The sequence below is a fragment of the Oncorhynchus nerka genome, linkage group LG23 (assembly GCF_034236695.1).
Source record: "Oncorhynchus nerka isolate Pitt River linkage group LG23, Oner_Uvic_2.0, whole genome shotgun sequence".
Lineage (NCBI taxonomy): Eukaryota > Metazoa > Chordata > Actinopteri > Salmoniformes > Salmonidae > Oncorhynchus > Oncorhynchus nerka.
In genome coordinates, this window is record NC_088418.1 from 10,301,948 (window position 1) to 10,322,281 (window position 20,334).

General features: G+C 44.9%; 1 protein-coding gene across 2 annotated transcripts; it reads right to left on the reverse strand.

Annotated features, from left to right (window-relative positions):
- Window positions 1–60: 60 nt before the first annotated feature.
- On the reverse strand, window positions 61–15,481 carry LOC115106301 (retinoic acid-induced protein 1-like). Of its 2 annotated transcripts, XM_029628892.2 has the most exons (6): window positions 15,269–15,481; window positions 11,104–13,850; window positions 10,695–10,788; window positions 3,170–3,219; window positions 1,159–1,237; window positions 61–949 (listed from the first exon to the last, which is right to left on the reverse strand). In XM_029628892.2, the coding sequence occupies exons 2-5, from the start codon at window positions 13,843–13,845 to the stop codon at window positions 1,190–1,192; spliced, it is 2,934 nt and encodes a 977-aa protein (XP_029484752.2). In that variant the 5' UTR covers window positions 13,846–13,850; window positions 15,269–15,481; the 3' UTR covers window positions 61–949; window positions 1,159–1,189. The 2 variants fall into 2 exon arrangements, with proteins under 2 accessions (XP_029484752.2, XP_029484751.2); XM_029628891.2 differs by having other exon boundaries at window positions 61–1,237.
- Window positions 15,482–20,334: the final 4,853 nt, after the last annotated feature.

A 20,334-nucleotide genomic window follows, 5' to 3' on the forward strand; every position in this document is an offset into this window, starting at 1 on the left:
CAGCAACATCCCTCAGTAGAGGAAGTACATTCACAAAATGAATATACGATACAGGTAAGAAACAGTTAACCCTCAATTATTTATATCACCATCAAATGAGAGAGAAAAAAAAAAGAGCAAGTCAAATCTGTTGAAAATGGCTCATCACCCCCTCATAACTAAAATCAGATGAATCTGGCATTACTTTTCATCCCATGTAGTAAAGTATGGTCTGTATTGTAATCAGATACCTGTATTGTAATCAGATATGGTTCTGTCGATAAACTTGTGGTCGAGCTGAATAACTAGACCATTCTGCACCAGTCTCCACACCACCGCTATACGACCACCAGCTCCTCTACCAAGTGCAGTCTTTAGCGTTGAGGTTCTTACTCATAATTTTGATGCATACAAACACACCTCCGGGTCAATTGCAAAGTAAAAAAACTAATGCCACAAAATACCCCAAAAATAAATAAGCCAAATATAAATTACATACTTTAAAAAGCTTTATAAAATTAAATATCTCCAATTATTTTATCAACATTTCAATTTTTAAAAAAGGGAGAGAATCCTTTTTCCTAATAAATAATTAAAGCGAAAGCATATGTTTAGCCATAAGCCATAAGCTATAAGCTAAACACGTGCCATCTTCAATCAAATGGTGACATTGGTATTGGGCCCTGCTCCTAACTCTTCTGTTCTGTTCCGTCATTGGCCCATCTACTACCCACCGTTGGCAGTCAGTCCAGAACCAGGAGAGGAACATTAGGACAGTCTTGGTCTCCTGCTTAGTCTTCACAGTGCTTTATGTGGTGAAGATAACAGGAAAGGTAGCAGAGGTGCAGAAAGCCAGTTTAAGGTTTGTGGGTGTTTGCATTCCGCCCCCAGCCCAGCTCTCAATCCAGAGGACAGTTACAGCGTTGCCACAGTTACCGGGTTACCGGGTAACGCCACAGATGAACGACGTCTGGAACGGAAGAAAAAATATATATACATATTGTTTTCAAACAAAGACATAACATTTAGCAACATTGTGATCAAAGAAGACCGTTAGAATATGTAAAAACACTAACAGATGTGTGACTCACACGTAGGTCAGTAACACTGACATAAAGTGGACAACAAGCAGAAAAGAGTTGGTGTTGTCATGTATAAATGTGAAAGAGAACAACTAGCCATGTGTAATCAAGTCTGTCTTCTGGTTGTGTCACCGGTTGTCTCTTCTGCTCCCAGGAAGGCCTTGGAACGACTTGTTCTGGGGGGGGGGGGGGGGGGGGGCAGACAGTAAATCACAGTAACACACAGCGAAACCAAAAGAGAACAGTGTACTATGCACTACAATACATCACAGTGGTTGAGTGCTGGAGAAATTCAATCCCGACTTCCATTCTGATTTTCTAGGACTGTTAACGTCATGCAGTAGGGCTGTGTAGTCAGCCTCAGCATGAAGCAACTTCATCTTAGCGATGCACAATAAATCATAAAAACGGTAGGATTGCTAAATTGTCAGTTCCATGCCAAGCAAACGCTTTCACAAAAAGACTTTGTACAGTGAGACAGAAAACACTGACAGCAACTGAGCGAGTGAATGAGATGGGCTTAGTAAGGGTCGAACTAAGCAGTCACTTCATTTAACTGAGTGAGATCGGCTTAGTAAGAGTCGAACCAAGCAGTCACTTCATTTAACTGAGTGAATGAGATGGGCTTAGTAAGGGCTGAACCAAGCAGTCACTTCATTTAACTGAGTGAGTGAATGAGATGGGCTTAGTAAGGGCTGAACCAAGCAGTCACTTCATTTAACTGAGTGAATGAGATCGGCTTAGTAAGGGCCGAACTAAGCAGTCACTTCATTTAACTGAGTGAATGAGATCGGCTTAGTAAGGGTCGAACCAAGCAGTCACTTCATTTAACTGAGTGAATGAGATCGGCTTAGTAAGGGTCGAACCAAGCAGTCACTTCATTTAACTGAGTGAATGAGATCGGCTTAGTAAGGGCCGAACTAAGCAGTCACTTCATTTAACTGAGTGAATGAGATCGGCTTAGTAAGGGCCGAACTAAGCAGTCACTTCATTTAACTGAGTGAGATGGGCTTAGTAAGGGCTGAACCAAGCAGTCACTTCATTTAACTGAGTGAATGAGATGGGCTTAGTAAGGGCTGAACCAAGCAGTCACTTCATTTAACTGAGTGAATGAGATGGGCTTAGTAAGAGTCGAACCAAGCAGTCACTTCATTTAACTCAGTGAATGAGATCGGCTTAGTAAGGGTCGAACTAAGCAGTCACTTCATTTAACTGAGTGAGATGGGCTTAGTAAGGGCTGAACCAAGCAGTCACTTCATTTAACTGAGTGAATGAGATCGGCTTAGTAAGGGTCGAACCAAGCAGTCACTTCATTTAACTGAGTGAATGAGATGGGCTTAGTAAGGGTCGAACCAAGCAGTCACTTCATTTAACTGAGTGAATGAGATGGGCTTAGTGAGAGTCGAACCAGGCAGTCACTTCATTTAACTGAGTGAGTGAATGAGATCGGCTTAGTAAGGGCTGAACCAAGCAGTCACTTCATTTAACTGAGTGAGATGGGCTTAGTAAGGGCTGAACCAAGCAGTCACTTCATTTAACTGAGTGAGTGAATGAGATGGGCTTAGTAAGGGTCGAACTAAGCAGTCACTTCATTTAACTGAGTGAGATGGGCTTAGTAAGGGCTGAACCAAGCAGTCACTTCATTTAACTGAGTGAATGAGATCGGCTTAGTAAGGGTCGAACCAAGCAGTCACTTCATTTAACTGAGTGAGATGGGCTTAGTAAGGGCCGAACCAGGCAGTCACTTCATTTAACTGAGTGAATGAGATGGGCTTAGTAAGGGTCGAACCAAGCAGTCACTTCATTTAACTGAGTGAATGAGATGGGCTTAGTGAGAGTCGAACCAGGCAGTCACTTCATTTAACTGAGTGAGTGAATGAGATGGGCTTAGTAAGGGCTGAACCAAGCAGTCACTTCATTTAACTGAGTGAATGAGATGGGCTTAGTAAGAGTCGAACCAAGCAGTCACTTCATTTAACTGAGTGAGTGAATGAGATGGGCTTAGTAAGGGCTGAACCAAGCAGTCACTTCATTTAACTGAGTGAATGAGATGGGCTTAGTAAGGGTCGAACTAAGCAGTCACTTCATTTAAAATCTACCGTCCATACCTTGTGCTTGGTGCATTTCATGGAGAAGTTCTCTTCATTGAGGACACAGTCTGTGGGGAGAAAAATGCTTGGATCAATGAAGGGGACTGATCAAGAGCAAAACAGCAGCTGAACCAGCCTCCACACACACACACATCAACCGGCTACAGATAGAGCCTACACACACACACACACACACACACAGGGTGGCATTACTGTTTTACAAACACAGTACTAGTGTTATAATATAGGAAGGGGGAGGTCAGTGTTAGGACACAGACAAACACACGATCCAGGATACACTTCACACTCCATCCCCCAGGGGGCATTAACAGGGTCTAGCACACATATGTCAGAGTCAAGGCCCGCGGGCCACATCCGGCCCGCAAGAAGGTTTTTTACGGCCCCTGGGATGATCTTGATTTATTATTAGAACCGGCCCGCAGCAAGCCGGCAGCCCGCAGATCTTTTACACGCACCAATACTACATTTCCCACAATGCAAAGGTGACGCACCGAGCAGTAGGCTGCTTCATTTCAATATTTATTGGCACAGCAGTCGTCAGCATCACAGTAAAATTAACTTTCAGATACCCATCAAAAATGGCAAAACGGAAGGTGGATACTGAGAACCGGGGGTTTCAAACAAGGTGGGAGTCGGAGTATATGTTCACGAAGGTAGCTGGAAAACCTGTGTGTCTTCTGTGTGGAGAAAGTGTGGCGGTACTGAAAGAGTATAATCTGAGACGACATTATGAAACGAAACACGCGGACAAAAACAAGAATATGGACATGGAACAAAGGCTACAAAAGGCAGAGGAATTAAAACGAGGCCTCAAATCTCGACAGGCTCTGTTCAAAAAAGCCAAATCACAAGGCCAGGCTGCTGTCAAGGCCAGTTTTATTTTGGCAGAAGAGATCGCTAAATCAGCCCGGCCATTTACGGAGGGGGATTTCATCAAAAACTGCATGATTAAAGTTTGTGACGAAGTTTGCCCAGAAAAAGGCAACTCTTTTTAAATGTGAGTCTGAGCAGAAACACCATTGCCGAGAGAGTAGACCAGTTGTCCATCAATCTAAAAGAGCAGCTTGTGAAAAAGGGAAAAGATTTTATTGCATATTCCTTGGCTGTGGATGAGAGCACCGACATTTCTGACATTGCCCAGTTGTCAATTTTCATCCGCGGAGTGGACTCCAACCTAAGCGTGACAGAGGAGTTTTGGCTTTACGTCCTATGCATGGCACAACTACGGGGCATGATTTGTATGAAGAGGTGTCAAGATGTGTAAATGAGATGGAGCTGCCTTGGGAAAAACTCGTGGGTTTGACAACCGACGGAGCACCTGCGATGTGTGGACACAGGAGCGGACTGGTGGCGAAGATACGGGAAAAGATGCAAGAGGAAAACGCGACAGGTGAGCTGACAGCTTATCATTGTATCATACACCAGGAAGCGTTGTGCGGTAAAGCCTTGAAAATGGAGCATGTAATGAGCATCATCACGCGCACAGTTAACTTTATCAGAGCCAAAGGTTTGAATCACCGCCAGTTCAAGGCATTTCTGACGGAGTTAGAAACGGAGCATGGTGATTTGCCTTATCACACAGAGGTGCGATGGCTAAGCCAGGGAAAGGTGCTTCAAAGATGTTTCGAGCTTCGTGAGGAGATTTGTCTGTTCTTGGACAGCAAAGGGAAAGACACAACACAACTCCGAGACGAAATGTTTCTGTGTGAAATGGCTTTTCTGTGTGACATTACGAGTCATCTGAATGCAATAAACTTGCAGCTGCAGGGTCGGGATCGTGTCATCTCTGATATGTACAGTACAGTGAAGGCATTTAAAACCAAACTGACTCTGTGGGAGACGCAGATGCGGAAAGAAAATTTGAGCCACTTTCCCAGCTGCCAGACCATGAAAGAGAAGCTCTCTACCAGTGCGTTCCCGAGCACACAGTTGGCTGATAAAATAGGTATGCTTGCCGCTGACTTTCGACGCCGATTTGCTGACTTTGAAGCACAAAAAAGCAGGTTGGAACTGCTCGGTAACCCATTTGCTGTTGACGTGGAAAGCTCACCACCAAACCTCCAAATGGAGTTGATTGACCTCCAATGCAATGATGCACTGAGGGCAAAATATGCGGCAGTGGGTGCTGCGGAGTTCGCCCGTTTCCTCCCCGGCACAATGCCCCAGCTGCGCATCCAGGCTGCTCAAACGTTGTCTATGTTTGGCAGCACATACCTGTGTGAACAACTGTTTTCTTTGATGAACCTGAACAAAACATCACACAGAAGTCGACTTACTGCTGAACACCTCCACTCAATTCTGAGGATTTCTTCAGCTCAGAGCCTTACCCCGAACATTGATGAACTTGTGGAAAAGATGGGACACCACCAAGTATCACCCTCAACCTCAAACAAGTGAACATTACTGTGCAATCACATATTTAGAGTTTTTACTCAGTTCAAGTTTAAAAGTTAAAATTTAATATTTGTTTTCACTGCATGTTACTTCTCCTTAAACAAAGTGTTGTTTTTGATTAATAGATTTTTGCACTTTATTTTTTTGTATTTCAATCCAATTATATTTTAAAAATATTTCAGTTGAGTGGATGATAGAAAATTGCTATTATTGTTTTTTCTTTGAAGTAAATTTAGCCCACTTTTGCTAAAATAGAAAATATAGTCTACTGATGGTGCCTTGAATACCGGTTTCTTTCATTTAATGTTCATGTTATGGGGATATTTATATAAAGGAAATTTGTCTTTTGTGTCTGTTGAAAATTAAAGATTACTGACAGAGCCATAAGAAAATATTGCTTTATTTATCTGATCATATTGTAATATATTTGTTAGGTTTTCAGTAGGTTCAATTAGGTTCACTAGACTATATGCGTCATTTAAAAATTTTTCAATGAACATTCGAACAGTCCGGCCCTCGTCTTGTAGCTGATTTTTTTATTTGGCCCTCCGTCCATTTGACTTTGACACCCCTGGTCTAGCACATCCGCTGCTACCAATTACGGCTAGTCAGTGTCCCAGCTGGCAAGCCGTGAGGCTGCTGTTTGTGTTTGACGGCCCGAAGGCCTTTCCTTTTGTTTTGAGTCTTTCGTTTGGGATTAAATTCCCTTTTTTGTACGTATTTATGTTTGAACGAATAATCCTGGACTGGCCGAACTAGAGGTCAAGAGAAACAGAGCTGGCCCTGGACCAAGGTAAAGTTGCACTCTCCCTGGGTACATGTATATTCAATACCTGGTCGCATGATTTCTCACATAAATGCACATTCATTCAGGTTACAGACCAGTTAGCTGGGTCACAGATCCCTAGACATAACGAGTCAGGTTACAGACCAGTTAGCTGGGTCGCTGATCCCTAGACATAACGAGTCAGGTTACAGACCAGTTAGCTGGGTCGCTGATCCCTAGACATAACGAGTCAGGTTACAGACCAGTTAGCTGGGTCGCTGATCCCTAGACATAACGAGTCAGGTTACAGACCAGTTAGCTGGGTCGCTGATCCCTAGACATAACGAGTCAGGTTACAGACCAGTTAGCTGGGTCGCTGATCCCTAGACATAACGAGTCAGGTTACAGACCAGTTAGCTGGGTCGCAGATCCCTAGACATAACGAGTCAGGTTACAGACCAGTTAGCTGGGTCGCAGATCCCTAGACATAACGAGTCAGGTTACAGACCAGTTAGCTGGGTCGCAGATCCCTAGACATAACGAGTCAGGTTACAGACCAGTTAGCTGGGTCACAGATCCCTAGACATAACGAGTCAGGTTACAGACCAGTTAGCAGATCCCTAGACATAACGAGTCAGTTTACAGACCAGTTAGCTGGGTCACAGATCCGTAGACATAAGGAATCAGGTTACAGACCAGTTAGCTGGGTCACAGATCCCTAGACATAAGGAATCAGGTTACAGACCAGTTAGCAGGGTCACAGATCCCTAGACATAACGAATCAGGTTACAGACCAGTTAGCAGGGTCACAGATCCCTAGACATAACGAGTCAGGTTATAGACCAGTTAGCTGGGTCACAGATCCCTAGACATAACGAGTCAGGTTACAGACCAGTTAGCTGGGTCGCAGGTCCCTAGACATAACGAGTCAGGTTACAGACCAGTTAGCTGGGTCGCAGGTCCCTAGACATAACGAGTCAGGTTACAGACCAGTTAGCAGGTCCCTAGACATAACGAGTCAGGTTACAGACCAGTTAGCTGGGTCGCAGGTCCCTAGACATAACGAGTCAGGTTATAGACCAGTTAGCTGGGTCACAGATCCCTAGACATAACGAGTCAGGTTATAGACCAGTTAGCTGGGTCACAGATCCCTAGACATAACGAGTCAGGTTATAGACCAGTTAGCTGGGTCACAGATCCCTAGACATAACGAGTCAGGTTATAGACCAGTTAGCTGGGTCACAGATCCCTAGACATAACGAGTCAGGTTACAGACCAGTTAGCTGGGTCGCAGGTCCCTAGACATAACGAGTCAGGTTACAGACCAGTTAGCAGGTCCCTAGACATAACGAGTCAGGTTACAGACCAGTTAGCAGGTCCCTAGACATAACGAGTCAGGTTACAGACCAGTTAGCTGGGTCACAGGTCCCTAGACATAACGAGTCAGGTTATAGACCAGTTAGCTGGGTCACAGATCCCTAGACATAACGAGTCAGGTTACAGACCAGTTAGCTGGGTCGCAGGTCCCTAGACATAACGAGTCAGGTTACAGACCAGTTAGCAGGTCCCTAGACATAACGAGTCAGGTTACAGACCAGTTAGCAGATCCCTAGACATAACGAGTCAGGTTATAGACCAGTTAGCTGGGTCACAGATCCCTAGACATAACGAGTCAGGTTATAGACCAGTTAGCTGGGTCACAGATCCCTAGACATAACGAGTCAGGTTATAGACCAGTTAGCAGATCCCTAGACATAACGAGTCAGGTTATAGACCAGTTAGCTGGGTCACAGATCCCTAGACATAACGAGTCAGGTTACAGACCAGTTAGCAGATCCCTAGACATAACGAGTCAGGTTACAGACCAGTTAGCAGGGTCACAGATCCCTAGACATAACGAGTCAGGTTACAGACCAGTTAGCTGGGTCACAGATCCCTAGACATAACGAGTCAGGTTACAGACCAGTTAGCTGGGTCACAGATCCCTAGACATAAGGAATCAGGTTACAGACCAGTTAGCAGGGTCACAGATCCCTAGACATAACGAGTCAGGTTATAGACCAGTTAGCAGGGTCACAGATCCTTAGACATAACGAGTCAGGTTACAGACCAGTTAGCTGGGTCACAGATCCCTAGACATAACGAGTCAGGTTACAGACCAGTTAGCTGGGTCGCAGGTCCCTAGACATAACGAGTCAGGTTACAGACCAGTTAGCTGGGTCGCAGGTCCCTAGACATAACGAGTCAGGTTATAGACCAGTTAGCTGGGTCGCAGGTCCCTAGACATAACGAGTCAGGTTACAGACCAGTTAGCAGGTCCCTAGACATAACGAGTCAGGTTACAGACCAGTTAGCAGATCCCTAGACATAACGAGTCAGGTTATAGACCAGTTAGCTGGGTCACAGATCCCTAGACATAACGAGTCAGGTTATAGACCAGTTAGCTGGGTCACAGATCCCTAGACATAACGAGTCAGGTTACAGACCAGTTAGCTGGGTCACAGATCCCTAGACATAACGAGTCAGGTTATAGACCAGTTAGCAGATCCCTAGACATAACGAGTCAGGTTACAGACCAGTTAGCAGATCCCTAGACATAACGAGTCAGGTTACAGACCAGTTAGCAGGGTCACAGATCCCTAGACATAACGAGTCAGGTTACAGACCAGTTAGCTGGGTCACAGATCCCTAGACATAACGAGTCAGGTTACAGACCAGTTAGCTGGGTCACGATCCCTAGACATAAGGAATCAGGTTACAGACCAGTTAGCAGGGTCACAGATCCCTAGACATAACGAGTCAGGTTATAGACCAGTTAGCAGGGTCACAGATCCTTAGACATAACGAGTCAGGTTACAGACCAGTTAGCTGGGTCGCAGGTCCCTAGACATAACGAGTCAGGTTATAGACCAGTTAGCTGGGTCACAGATCCCTAGACATAACGAGTCAGGTTACAGACCAGTTAGCAGATCCCTAGACATAACGAGTCAGGTTATAGACCAGTTAGCAGGGTCACAGATCCCTAGACATAACGAGTCAGGTTATAGACCAGTTAGCTGGGTCACAGATCCCTAGACATAACGAGTCAGGTTATAGACCAGTTAGCTGGGTCACAGATCCCTAGACATAACGAGTCAGGTTACAGACCAGTTAGCTGGGTCACAGATCCCTAGACATAACGAGTCAGGTTATAGACCAGTTAGCTGGGTCACAGATCCCTAGACATAACGAGTCAGGTTACAGACCAGTTAGCTGGGTCACAGATCCCTAGACATAACGAGTCAGGTTACAGACCAGTTAGCTGGGTCACAGATCCCTAGACATAACGAGTCAGGTTACAGACCAGTTAGCTAGGTCGCAGATCCCACGTGTAACCACGCCAGCCCAGGACCTCCAGATCAGGCTTCTTCACCTATGGGATAGTCTGAGACCAGCGACCTAGACAGCTGATGAAACTGAAGAGTATATGTGGATGTAATAAACACAAAATATTTTGTGTGGAAAAACTTATTCCGAATGGCTGGGCCTGGATCCCCAGTGGGTGGGCCTAGCCCCCAAGTGGGTGGGGGCCACCCATGGCTGCCCTGTGAAATCCATAGATTAGGGCCTAATTAATTTATTTCAATTGACTGGTTTGCTTACATGAAACTGTAACTCACTGAAATCGTTGATATTGTTGCACGTCGCGTTTATATATTTTTGTTCAGTATAGATTACTTATGAATTATCACCATTAATAAATGGAACAATGATTATGTTATTCAATGTACTGACTCCAAAGTGTGGCACGCAGGCCACGGAGCCTATTTCAATGCTCCTATTATGCACAACAAAAATGACAAAGATACACTTTTTACATAGGCCGTACCAAAAGATCAGTAGGCCTGTGCTAGTAATTGTGTCTTGACGCCCCATTGCTGGTGAGCTTGCAAAGTAAACAGTTCATATTTTTGATTAACATTTTTTGGAGCCGGATATTTATTATGGCAATCCTCTCTCCCTACGATTTCACTGCACCCAATCCTATAGCTGTACAACAAATCAGCAATCTGTTCTCTGGCGCACTGGACCTTTGTTGATTGAAAGCTTGCTGGTCCAATCAGAGGTCAGAGTGTGCATTTCATAAGCCAATCTGTTGCCCTTTTTATTCTAAGGGCAATGCTGTGGCTACTGCTTCTGGCTGCATGGAGAGTTATCCACAGAGACTGTGCCATAAAATAAGTCCAGAGTCTTGACGCTCCGAAGTCAAGTCTCAAATAATGACATTTTCTATCAAATCGAGTCTCAAGACACATCTGTGAGACAAGGAGACTCACCCAATGGTCCCGGTAGGGGACAGGGATAAGGACAGAGGAAACTCACCTGACTGTAGAGAACACCTGTAGTGATACTTGTTGGGGCATCCTTTGATGAAGCAGCCCAACGTGGCACCTGGGTTATGGCAGCGAGAACACGTCTGAAAACATGAAATACAATGAATTGGTTCTCGTGTTGCGGGCCAACACCAAAGACAAGCTGCTATAGTAGTTTACATTGCGGGTACATTTCGCTACACCTGCAATAACATCTGCTAAACACGCGTTTGTGACCAATAAAACTTGATTTGACATTGTTTGACAGAGTTGTAGCACTGTTAAATATGAACTAAATGTAAAAATAGTAAACAGACGGTTACAACAGCAGACATAGTCCCCATGGAAGATCATTATATAGTCACCCCAAATCATACATCAATAAAGACATGTTTTTATTCTGCAGGATTTACACTTACCGTCTCCTGAGCCACCTTGACTGCCTCTTCCAGGCCGTAGACCCTTCCCTTCACCAGGAACACAGCTGCAGACCAGATGCTGCAGTCCTCGTGGAGCCAGTACTCACACTGGTCCAGAGGCACCACCGGGGGAACGTACCAGTCATCCACTGCAGCCCTGGACCCAGATGTTACCGAAGGCCCAGCCTCAATCCTGCCCCTCTTAGCTCCAGGGCTGCCTGAGGGGTCGCTGTCACTGGTCCACCTCCCCAACAGGCCCTCCCGTTTCAGCCGGGGGTCAGGTTTGTGGGGCCAGGGGACCCCCGGGGGCCGAGCACACTTTCTACCCCGGCCTCTCACGCTGCAGGATGAGTCAGAGTCACTGAGATCCTCCTCTTCTTTGAGGCCTGGTTTGCTAGCTGGGGCTTCAGTGCTGGGTCTGTATCCCTCAGGGTAGTATGGCCCGTGGAGGTCCCCAAGGTCCATGGCGTTAGCCGAGCCTCCACACAGGCAGCAAACCAGTGAGCTGTGGTGCTGGCTGTGGGTGGAGATGCGGCCCAGCTGGAGGCAGGAAGTGGAGGGTACAGCCCCTGGGATGAAACCCCTGGATCCTGAACTTCCAGCCTGCTGTTGCCCCTGGCCATTCTGCATGGGCTTCTCCTCCTCTGGGTAGTTGATGACAGTACAGTTAACGGGGGAGGTGGAGGAGGGCTTATGCTCTATGTGGATGAAAGGAGAGAACGTGTCCACCCTCATGTCCCTCTTCTCCTCCTTGTAGTTGATGTATTTCAGTTTGATCTCAGGCTCCCGAGGGGAGAATATTGAGGACTGATCCCGTCTGGGTTTCTTCCTTTTTTTCTTGGGAGCAGGGGTCGCCTTCCTTGTTTTGGCTGTGGGAGCAGCTGCTTCGCTGCTTGTAGTTTCAGCTTTATGCTTCCCGGGTTTCTTTGGAGATGTTTTAAATGACGGCGATACAGTCAGTAAATCCACCTCAGAGGAGGGCTCGGGACCTGACTCTCCGTGTTCCGACTCCTTCTCTAAATCTTTGTCTGGAGCAAAGGGCAGACTGGAGGTTATCGGAGATGTGCGGTGGTCGTGTGGGTATTTCGAAAAACAGGCATTTTCCGAATCTGAGGTAGACTCTATGCAACGGCCTGTGTTTGTGTAAATTTTACCCATATGACCGGTCAGTGAGGCTGCCGCCTGTACTTTAGTCTCTTCCTCAAAGCTAGACTCTGCTTTATTCTGGACCTTCTTCTTCACTACAAACGAGGTCTGTTCGTTAGGACTAACACCGGCTTTAGATGGACTGCTCTGGGTCAGGGGATTCGTCTGAGACTTGGGCTTCTTAGTAGATACTTTATACCAGTTAGGGTTTATATTCATCACTATGGCCTCTAGCCTGGTTCCCCTGCCAGAGCGAGGGGGAAGTTGTTTCCTCTCAGAAGTCCTCTGCTCTACCTTGACATTACCATTCAGGTGAGTAGCAGCTGTCTGCTTGAGTTTCTTTTCTGAAACCTCTGGCACAGTGCTCTCGTCTTCTGTCAAATCAACAATAGGCTCTGAAGCTGCCTTGGGTTTATGTCCTGGCTGCTGGAAGTCCTTGCTGTAAACTAACCTTGGTGTATTCTCACCATTAGACCTTGTCCCCTGTACTGCAGACAGCCCAGGTCCTCCTTTCCCCAGCTCATCCCAGCAGGTATCAGCCATGTCGTCTGGTGAATAATTGTATGCACAGGGTGAGCAGGAGGGCCGAGGCAGAATGAGCCCATCCTCTACGTCGTCCAGTGAGACAGAGGGAGAGACCGGGTCCTCCAGAGGACTGATATAGTCCCTATTCGGAGAACACAGGTCCCTGGGACTCCTGCTGTGCTGCATCAGGACTGGCTCCTCTGTTCTAGAGATGAGAAAGAGAACCTCTGAAGCCCTCTGACCATCCTCCATGTCTGTAGGGAGAGACTCTGGGGAGGAATCGATACAGATGGCAGAGTTGGACCAGCTGCTACTACCCTGGCCATTCTGCAATCCTTTGTTGACTGTGTCCTGCGAAAGAGTGCGTTTCATTGAACTCCCTCTCTGTTGAGGCTTGTATTTCTCCACTCCTCCGTTACTGGCAACTCGATGGCCATTGATTTCATGAGACTGCTGCATCAGACACACCCCTGCGACATTCTCACCCACCACCTGGGCTGGAGGGATAGAGTCAAACATTTCCGACCGAGGTGCGAAGCCCAGAGGCCTGTCCACCTGCTGCAGGTAGCCATCCATTGTTGAGAACCTGCTGATCGACGGGACACCGTAGAGAGAGGGATGCTGGGAGAGAGAGGGATGCTGGGAGAGAGAGGGATGCTGGGAGAGAGAGGGATGCTGGGAGAGAGAGGGATGCTGGGAGAGAGAGGAATGCTGGGAGAGAGAGGAATGTTGGGAGAGAGAGGGATGCTGGGAGAGAGAGGGATGCTGGGAGAGAGAGGGATGCTGGGAGAAGACATGAGACCGGCTCACATATGAGAGAGTGACTGTAGTGTTGGAGAAGGGATTGTCTGGCTGGATCTGGTCTACTGGTTGAAGCCTGTGGTCGTGGTCAGTCTCAGGGAAGTTTGGGTACCAGCTGGGAGGCTTGACCACCTGTAGGACGTCCATGGAGTTGTCTTTCAAGAGGCATTCCTCACCTTTTCTGGTCAGGTCCATCACAGCGGGAAGGCTGCGGGTGGAGGGGAGTTCCTGTGGCTCTAAATCATCAGAGTCCCCCAGCGGTTGCTCCATAGCAACTGAAATTGAGCAGAAATACAGAAAGGTTAGATAAATACATGGAATTGAAATGATCTTGATGACCTCAAGTGAGAACATGACTGGATATAGGACAAGATTGGGTTCCATCATCACCAAGCACATTGGTCAACAGTGGATTGCAACTTTATCTAGCTAGAGTACAGACAACAAGCTGCTAGCGATAATGCACATCACAGACTTAGCTAGCTAAATATCGAAATAGCTAACTAGAAAGCAAACAAGTCAGAACTAAATGCTAAACGTGCCTCTAACGTTGTTTTCGTTGGCTGTCGGCGTTCACTTAGTTTTCCATTACTACTGTTCAAAGTAATGTAACGTTAGTTGCAGATTCATTAAGTGGCAGGTCAACAAACAAGTAAACAAACAAAGTATCGCGTTTGTACAGTATCAAGCTGACTCGGGAAAAGTGGACAAATCAGAAGTATATAAATTACTGGAAATCCACCAAAATAGATGCGATAAGAAAAGAAACTAACAAAAGTTACCAACTGGCTTCGAACCTCTGCCTTCTCACAAACAAATAAATTTAGCCAACTACATTTATGTTTATTTGTTTAGCTAACTACATTTGTTTATTTATGTTTAGCCAACTACATTTATGTTTAGCCAACTACAGCTAACTTTCCGTAACCTGGAATAACAGCTGACTGTCCCAATCCCGCTCCCTTTAAAAAAATAAAAATCGTCAAATGGGTTTTGACTAGGAACTACAGCTACGACCGGAGGGGACTTTTTCCTAGCAGGTTAGAAGAAATTACACGGCAGGTTAGGAGACTTTAGTCAAGGTTGGGGAAAGGGTTAAGATGATCTCAAATGATCTCCTAACCAGTTACAAAACGTCACTTCCGGTCTTAGTTGTACTCCATCAAGTCCAGCCACAACTAGTCAAATGTGAAGGATGATTCGTGCGACAACAAGAGTTACAGTAACATTACCTCGTTAGTTATCAGATTAACCTAACTATGTAAATAGGATACGTGTTTTGATTAGGTTAGTTAATGTAACCAGTTCACGATGTACTAAACTAGCTGTAGTTAGACGCTTACCACAAAACAATGTCCCTTGTAAAAGTTGCACCTCTCTAATACTCTTCTAAACTAACCAATGAATCTGTAGTTTATACGATAACGTCATTTTATTGTGAAATAAAGGGTGACTGGCTGGTGGCTATAATAATACAATCCTTGAATATTTGCTGGTTATTGCCATTCCGCGGTGGGGATTGATTTCCCGCAGACCACGGAGGGGTGGAGTGATGCATTTATTAGATACAGCTAACTAGCAATCAACTTTGATTTATTTATGGTTTCCTAGCTAGCTTGCTACGCTAATTTGCTAGGCCCTTCGTATGAAACAAAAGAGCGAGCATATTGCGCTGCCGGAGACTGAAACTTACCCAAACAGGAAGGAGTGTGGGGCTTTTACAAACGTCCAATTCAACAGTGAGTCCCACCCAGCATCTTGGTCAAGAGCCAATCTAACTCTTGTACCCTAAAACCCCGAACTAGATTTGTGTCAGTAAACAGGATCAAATATCCCTGCACTTTCCCGAAGACGCGTAAACTGCGGAACATTTCAAGAACAGCATTTGTCAGCTCTCAGCCTTGCAATCACAGTGAAGCATTATGGGAAGTTGGGAAACAACGAAACTTCCATATACTGTCTATCATTGGGACGAAAGCTGGCGGAGTTGCTTTTCATCGGCAGGTATTCTTGTCATGGTCCTTCATTTATGAGCATAATTTTTCTCCACACAGATATTAATTTTGAATAATCGGAACATATTGTATAAAAATACTTCTTTGTTTTTAGAATATTGGTTACCGAAATAATATCCTATTGGTGAGCCAACTTGTAAATGCAGATGGTCTTTTACTTAATCATAAGGAATTATTATCACTTTACAAGATCCCTGTGACACCTAAAGATTTTGCAAGACTAGATGCCATTCCCTCCGGTATTGCTTTATTATTCAGGAACGTGTCAAGACTTGACCCACAGAACATACGATTATCCCTGTTGACTCACCAGTAGGAAAGATTATTATTTTTTGGTCCATTCAACAGTAGAGCTATACAAGTCTTGTTTCAACAGGATGTTGTATATCTATACAGTGGGGCAAAAAAGTATTTAGTCAGCCACCAATTGTGCAAGTTCTCCCACTTAAAAAGATGAGAGGCCTGTAATTTATCATAGGTACACTTCAACTATGACAGACAAAATTAGGAAAAAAATTCACATTGTAAAATCACATTGTAGGAATTTTTATGAATTTATTTGCAAATTATGGTGGTAAATAAGTATTTGGTCACCTACAAACAAGCAAGATTTCTGGCTCTCACAGACCCGTAACTTCTTCTTCCAGAGAGTCCTCTGTCCTCCACTCGTTACCTGTATTAATGGCACCTGTTTGAACTTATCAGTATAAAAGACACCTGTCCACAACCTCAAACAGTCACACTCCAAACTCCACTATGGCCAAGACCAAAGAGCTGTCAAAGGACACCAGAAACAAAATTGTAGACCTGCACCAGGCTGGGAAGACTGAATCTGCAATAGGTAAGCAACTTGGTTTGAAGAAATAACTGGGAGCAATTATTAGGAAATGGAAGACATACAAGACCACTGATAATCTCCCTCGATCTGGGGCTCCACGCAAGATCTCACCCCGTGGGGTCAAAATGATCACAAGAACGGTGAGCAAAAATCCCAGAACCACACGGGGGGACCTAGTGAATGACCTACAGAGAGCTGGGACCAAAGTAACAAAGCCTACCATCAGTAACACACTACGCCGCCAGGGACTCAAATCCTGCAGTGCCAGACGTGTCCCCCTGCTTAAGCCAGTACATGTCCAGGCCCGTCTGAAGTTTGCTAGAGAGCATTTGGATGATCCCGAAGAAGATTGGGAGAATGTCATATGGTCAGATGAAACCAAAATATAACTTTTTGGTAAAATCTCAACTCGTCGTGTTTGGAGGACAAAGAATGCTGAGTTGCATCCAAAGAACACCATACCTACTGTGAAGAATGGGGGTGGAAACATCATGCTTTGGGGCTGTTTTTCTGCAAAAGGACCAGGACGACTGATCCGTGTAAAGGAAAGAATTAATGGGACCGTGTATCGTGAGATTTTGAGTGAAAACCTCCTTCCATCAGCAAGGGCATTGAAGATGAAACATGGCTGGGTCTTTCAGCATGACAATGATCCCAAACACACCGCCCGGGCAACAAGGGAGTGGCTTCATAAGAAGCATTTCAAGGTCCTGGAGTGGCCTAGCCAGTCTCCAGATCTCAACCCCATAGAAAATCTTTGGAGGGAGTTGAAAGTCCGTGTTGCCCAGCAACAGCCCCAAAACATCACTGCTCTAGACGAGATCTGCATGGAGGAATGGGCCAAAATACCAGCAACAGTGTGTGAAAACCTTGTGAAGACTTACAGAAAACGTTTGACCTCTGTCATTGCCAACAAAGGGTATATAACAAAGTATTGAGATGAACTTTTGTTATTGACCAAATACTTATTTTCCACCATAATTTGCAAATAAATACATTAAAAATCCTACAATGTGATTTTCTGTACTTTTTGTAGGGATTTGTTGTTAATAATAAGGAAAACATTTAAACGGCAGAGTTCAATACATCAATGTTGTATATCGTTTTACTCGAGTGAGACAACTTGTATTGTGTGAAAAGGTTTTGTCCTGAGTCATATATTAATAATATATTATAGACGTTTCCATTAGTGCCGAGTACATTAGTGCTTTTTGAGGTCCGTTCGGTTCTATTATTAAAACGTTATCATGGTTATCGAATTCGGTTTTGCTTATTTGGGTTGAATGCTGTAACACAGAATAAAACATTGAATAAAAGTCCCATGATGGTAGTGAATTCCCATTACTGCTTGTCACTTATTAACAATTTATTCACACTACTTTAATAAAATATTTCAGTTATTTTACAGTTTTATTTGAGCATTTTATTATTTAATTTCAAAGTCATCATCTCACAGTATTCATGAATACCAAGGGAATCCCGTCTTCCCCAAAAAATTGAACAAGGAAAAAAGTATAAAAGATACATTTTGTATCTTTCATCTCTCTGTGTTTCATAATTTCCCTTAAATTCGCAAGAGGTTGAATGTACAATACTTCACTTTAGAAAGCACCGGAGCGAGCCAAACAGCACCCCTCTGTCTCTGTAGGCCATTTATCTGATGCTGTCTGGTCCAAAATAGTATGATATTGTTGCCACCTGTAGGATTGAACGCAAGGGAGCCAGTGTGCATTTGTCCTCCTTTGATTAAAAAAAAAAAAGTATAAAATAATAGCCAATCAACATTGACCTAAACTGAGTAAGCTCAACTGTGAATGGTCCTGGACCCAAAACAAGTGTCAAGGGAAGACAGTTTGCACACATCAAATAACATCGAGCATACGTTATTGACAGAAACAACTTGAATTGTTGCATCTGTACTGAAAAAATATCAAAATGCAACATGCAATTTCAAAGATTTTGCTGAGTTACAGTTCATATTAGGAAATCAGTCAATTTAAATAAACTAATTAGGCCATAATCAACAAATTTCACATGACTGGGCAGGGCCGCAGCCGGGGAGGGCATAAGCCGACCACTGGGGAGCCAGGCCCAGGCAATCAGAATGAGTTTTCCTGCACAAAAAGGCTTTATTATAGACAGAAATACCCCAAAGTTGACAGCAAACCACTCGCCCACACGACACCATACACGCCGTCTGCCAGGTACAGCTAAAAATGGGATTCTCAAACCACTCGCCCACACGACACCATTCACGCCGTCTGCCAGGTACAGCTAAAAATGGGATTCTCAAACCACTCGCCCACACGGCGCCAGGTACAGCTAAAAATGGGATTCTCAAACCACTCGCCCACACGGCGCCAGGTACAGCTAAAAATGGGATTCTCAAACCACTCGCCCACACGGCGCCAGGTACAGCTAAAAATGGGATTCTCAAACCACTCGCCCACATGGCGCCAGGTACAGCTAAAAATGGGATTCTCAAACCACTCGCCCACACGGCGCCAGGTACAGCTAAAAATGGGATTCTCAAACCACTCGCCCACACGACACCATACACGCCGTCTGCCAGGTACAGCTAAAAATGGGATTCTCAAACCACTCGCCCACACGGCGCCAGGTACAGCTAAAAATGGGATTCTCAAACCACTCGCCCACACGACACCATTCACGCCGTCTGCCATCTGCCTGGTACAGTTAATAATAGGATGTGTCTGTGAAGAGCACACTTCTCCAGTGTGACAGTGGCCATGGAAGGTGAATATGCCCACTGAAGTCGGTTACGACGCCGAACTGCAGTCAGGTCAAGACCCTGATGAGGACGACGAGCACGCAGATTAGTTTCCCAGAAACTAAAAACTGGACAGAAATTATTCGGTTGTGCAAACCCAGTTTCATCAGCTGCCCCAGACCATCCCACAGGTGAAGAAGCCAGATGTGGAGGTTCTTGGCTGGCATGGTTACATGTGGTCTGCTGTTTTGAGGCCAGTTGGATGTACTGCTAAATTCTCTAAAACGATGTTGGAGGCGGCTTATGGTAGTGAAATTAACATTCAATACCATGGCAACAGCTCTGGTAGACATTCCAGCAGTCAGTATGCCAATTGCACGCTCCCTCAAAACTTGAGACATCTGTGGCATTGTGTTGTGTGACAAAACCACATTTTAATGGCCTTCCCCAGCACAAGATGCACTTGTGTAACAATCATGCTGTTTAATCAGCTTCTTGATATGCCACATCTGTCAGCTGGATGGATTATCTCGACAAAGGAGAAATGCCCACTAACAGGGACGTAAACACATTTGTTCACAATATTTTATTGAAATGAGCTTTTTGCATGTATGGAACATTTCTGGGATCTTTCATTTCAGCTCATGAAACATGGGACCATCACTTTACATTTAAAAAAAAAAAAAGTTCATTTAACCAGACAAGTCAGTTAAGAACAAATTCTTATTTACAATAAGGGCCTACCAAAACGCAAATGGCCTCGTGCGGGGACGGCGGCCTGGGATTACATTTAAAATAAATACAAATATATATATATATACAAATATAAATATCAGACAAAACACACATCACAACAAGAGAGACAACACTACATAAAGAGAGACCTAAGACAACATAGCAAGGCAGCAACACATAACAAAGCATGGTAGCAACACAACATGACAACAACATGGTAGCAGCACAAAACATGGTACAAACATTTTTGGGCACAGACAACAGCACAAAGGGCAAAAAGGTGGAGACAACAATACATCACACAAAGCAGCCACAACTGTCAGTAAGAGTGTCCATGATTGAGTCTTTGAAAGAAGAGATTGAGATAAAACTGTCCAGTTTGTGTATTTGTTGCAGCTTGTTCCAGTCGCTAGCTGCAGCGAACTGAAAAGAGGAGTAAC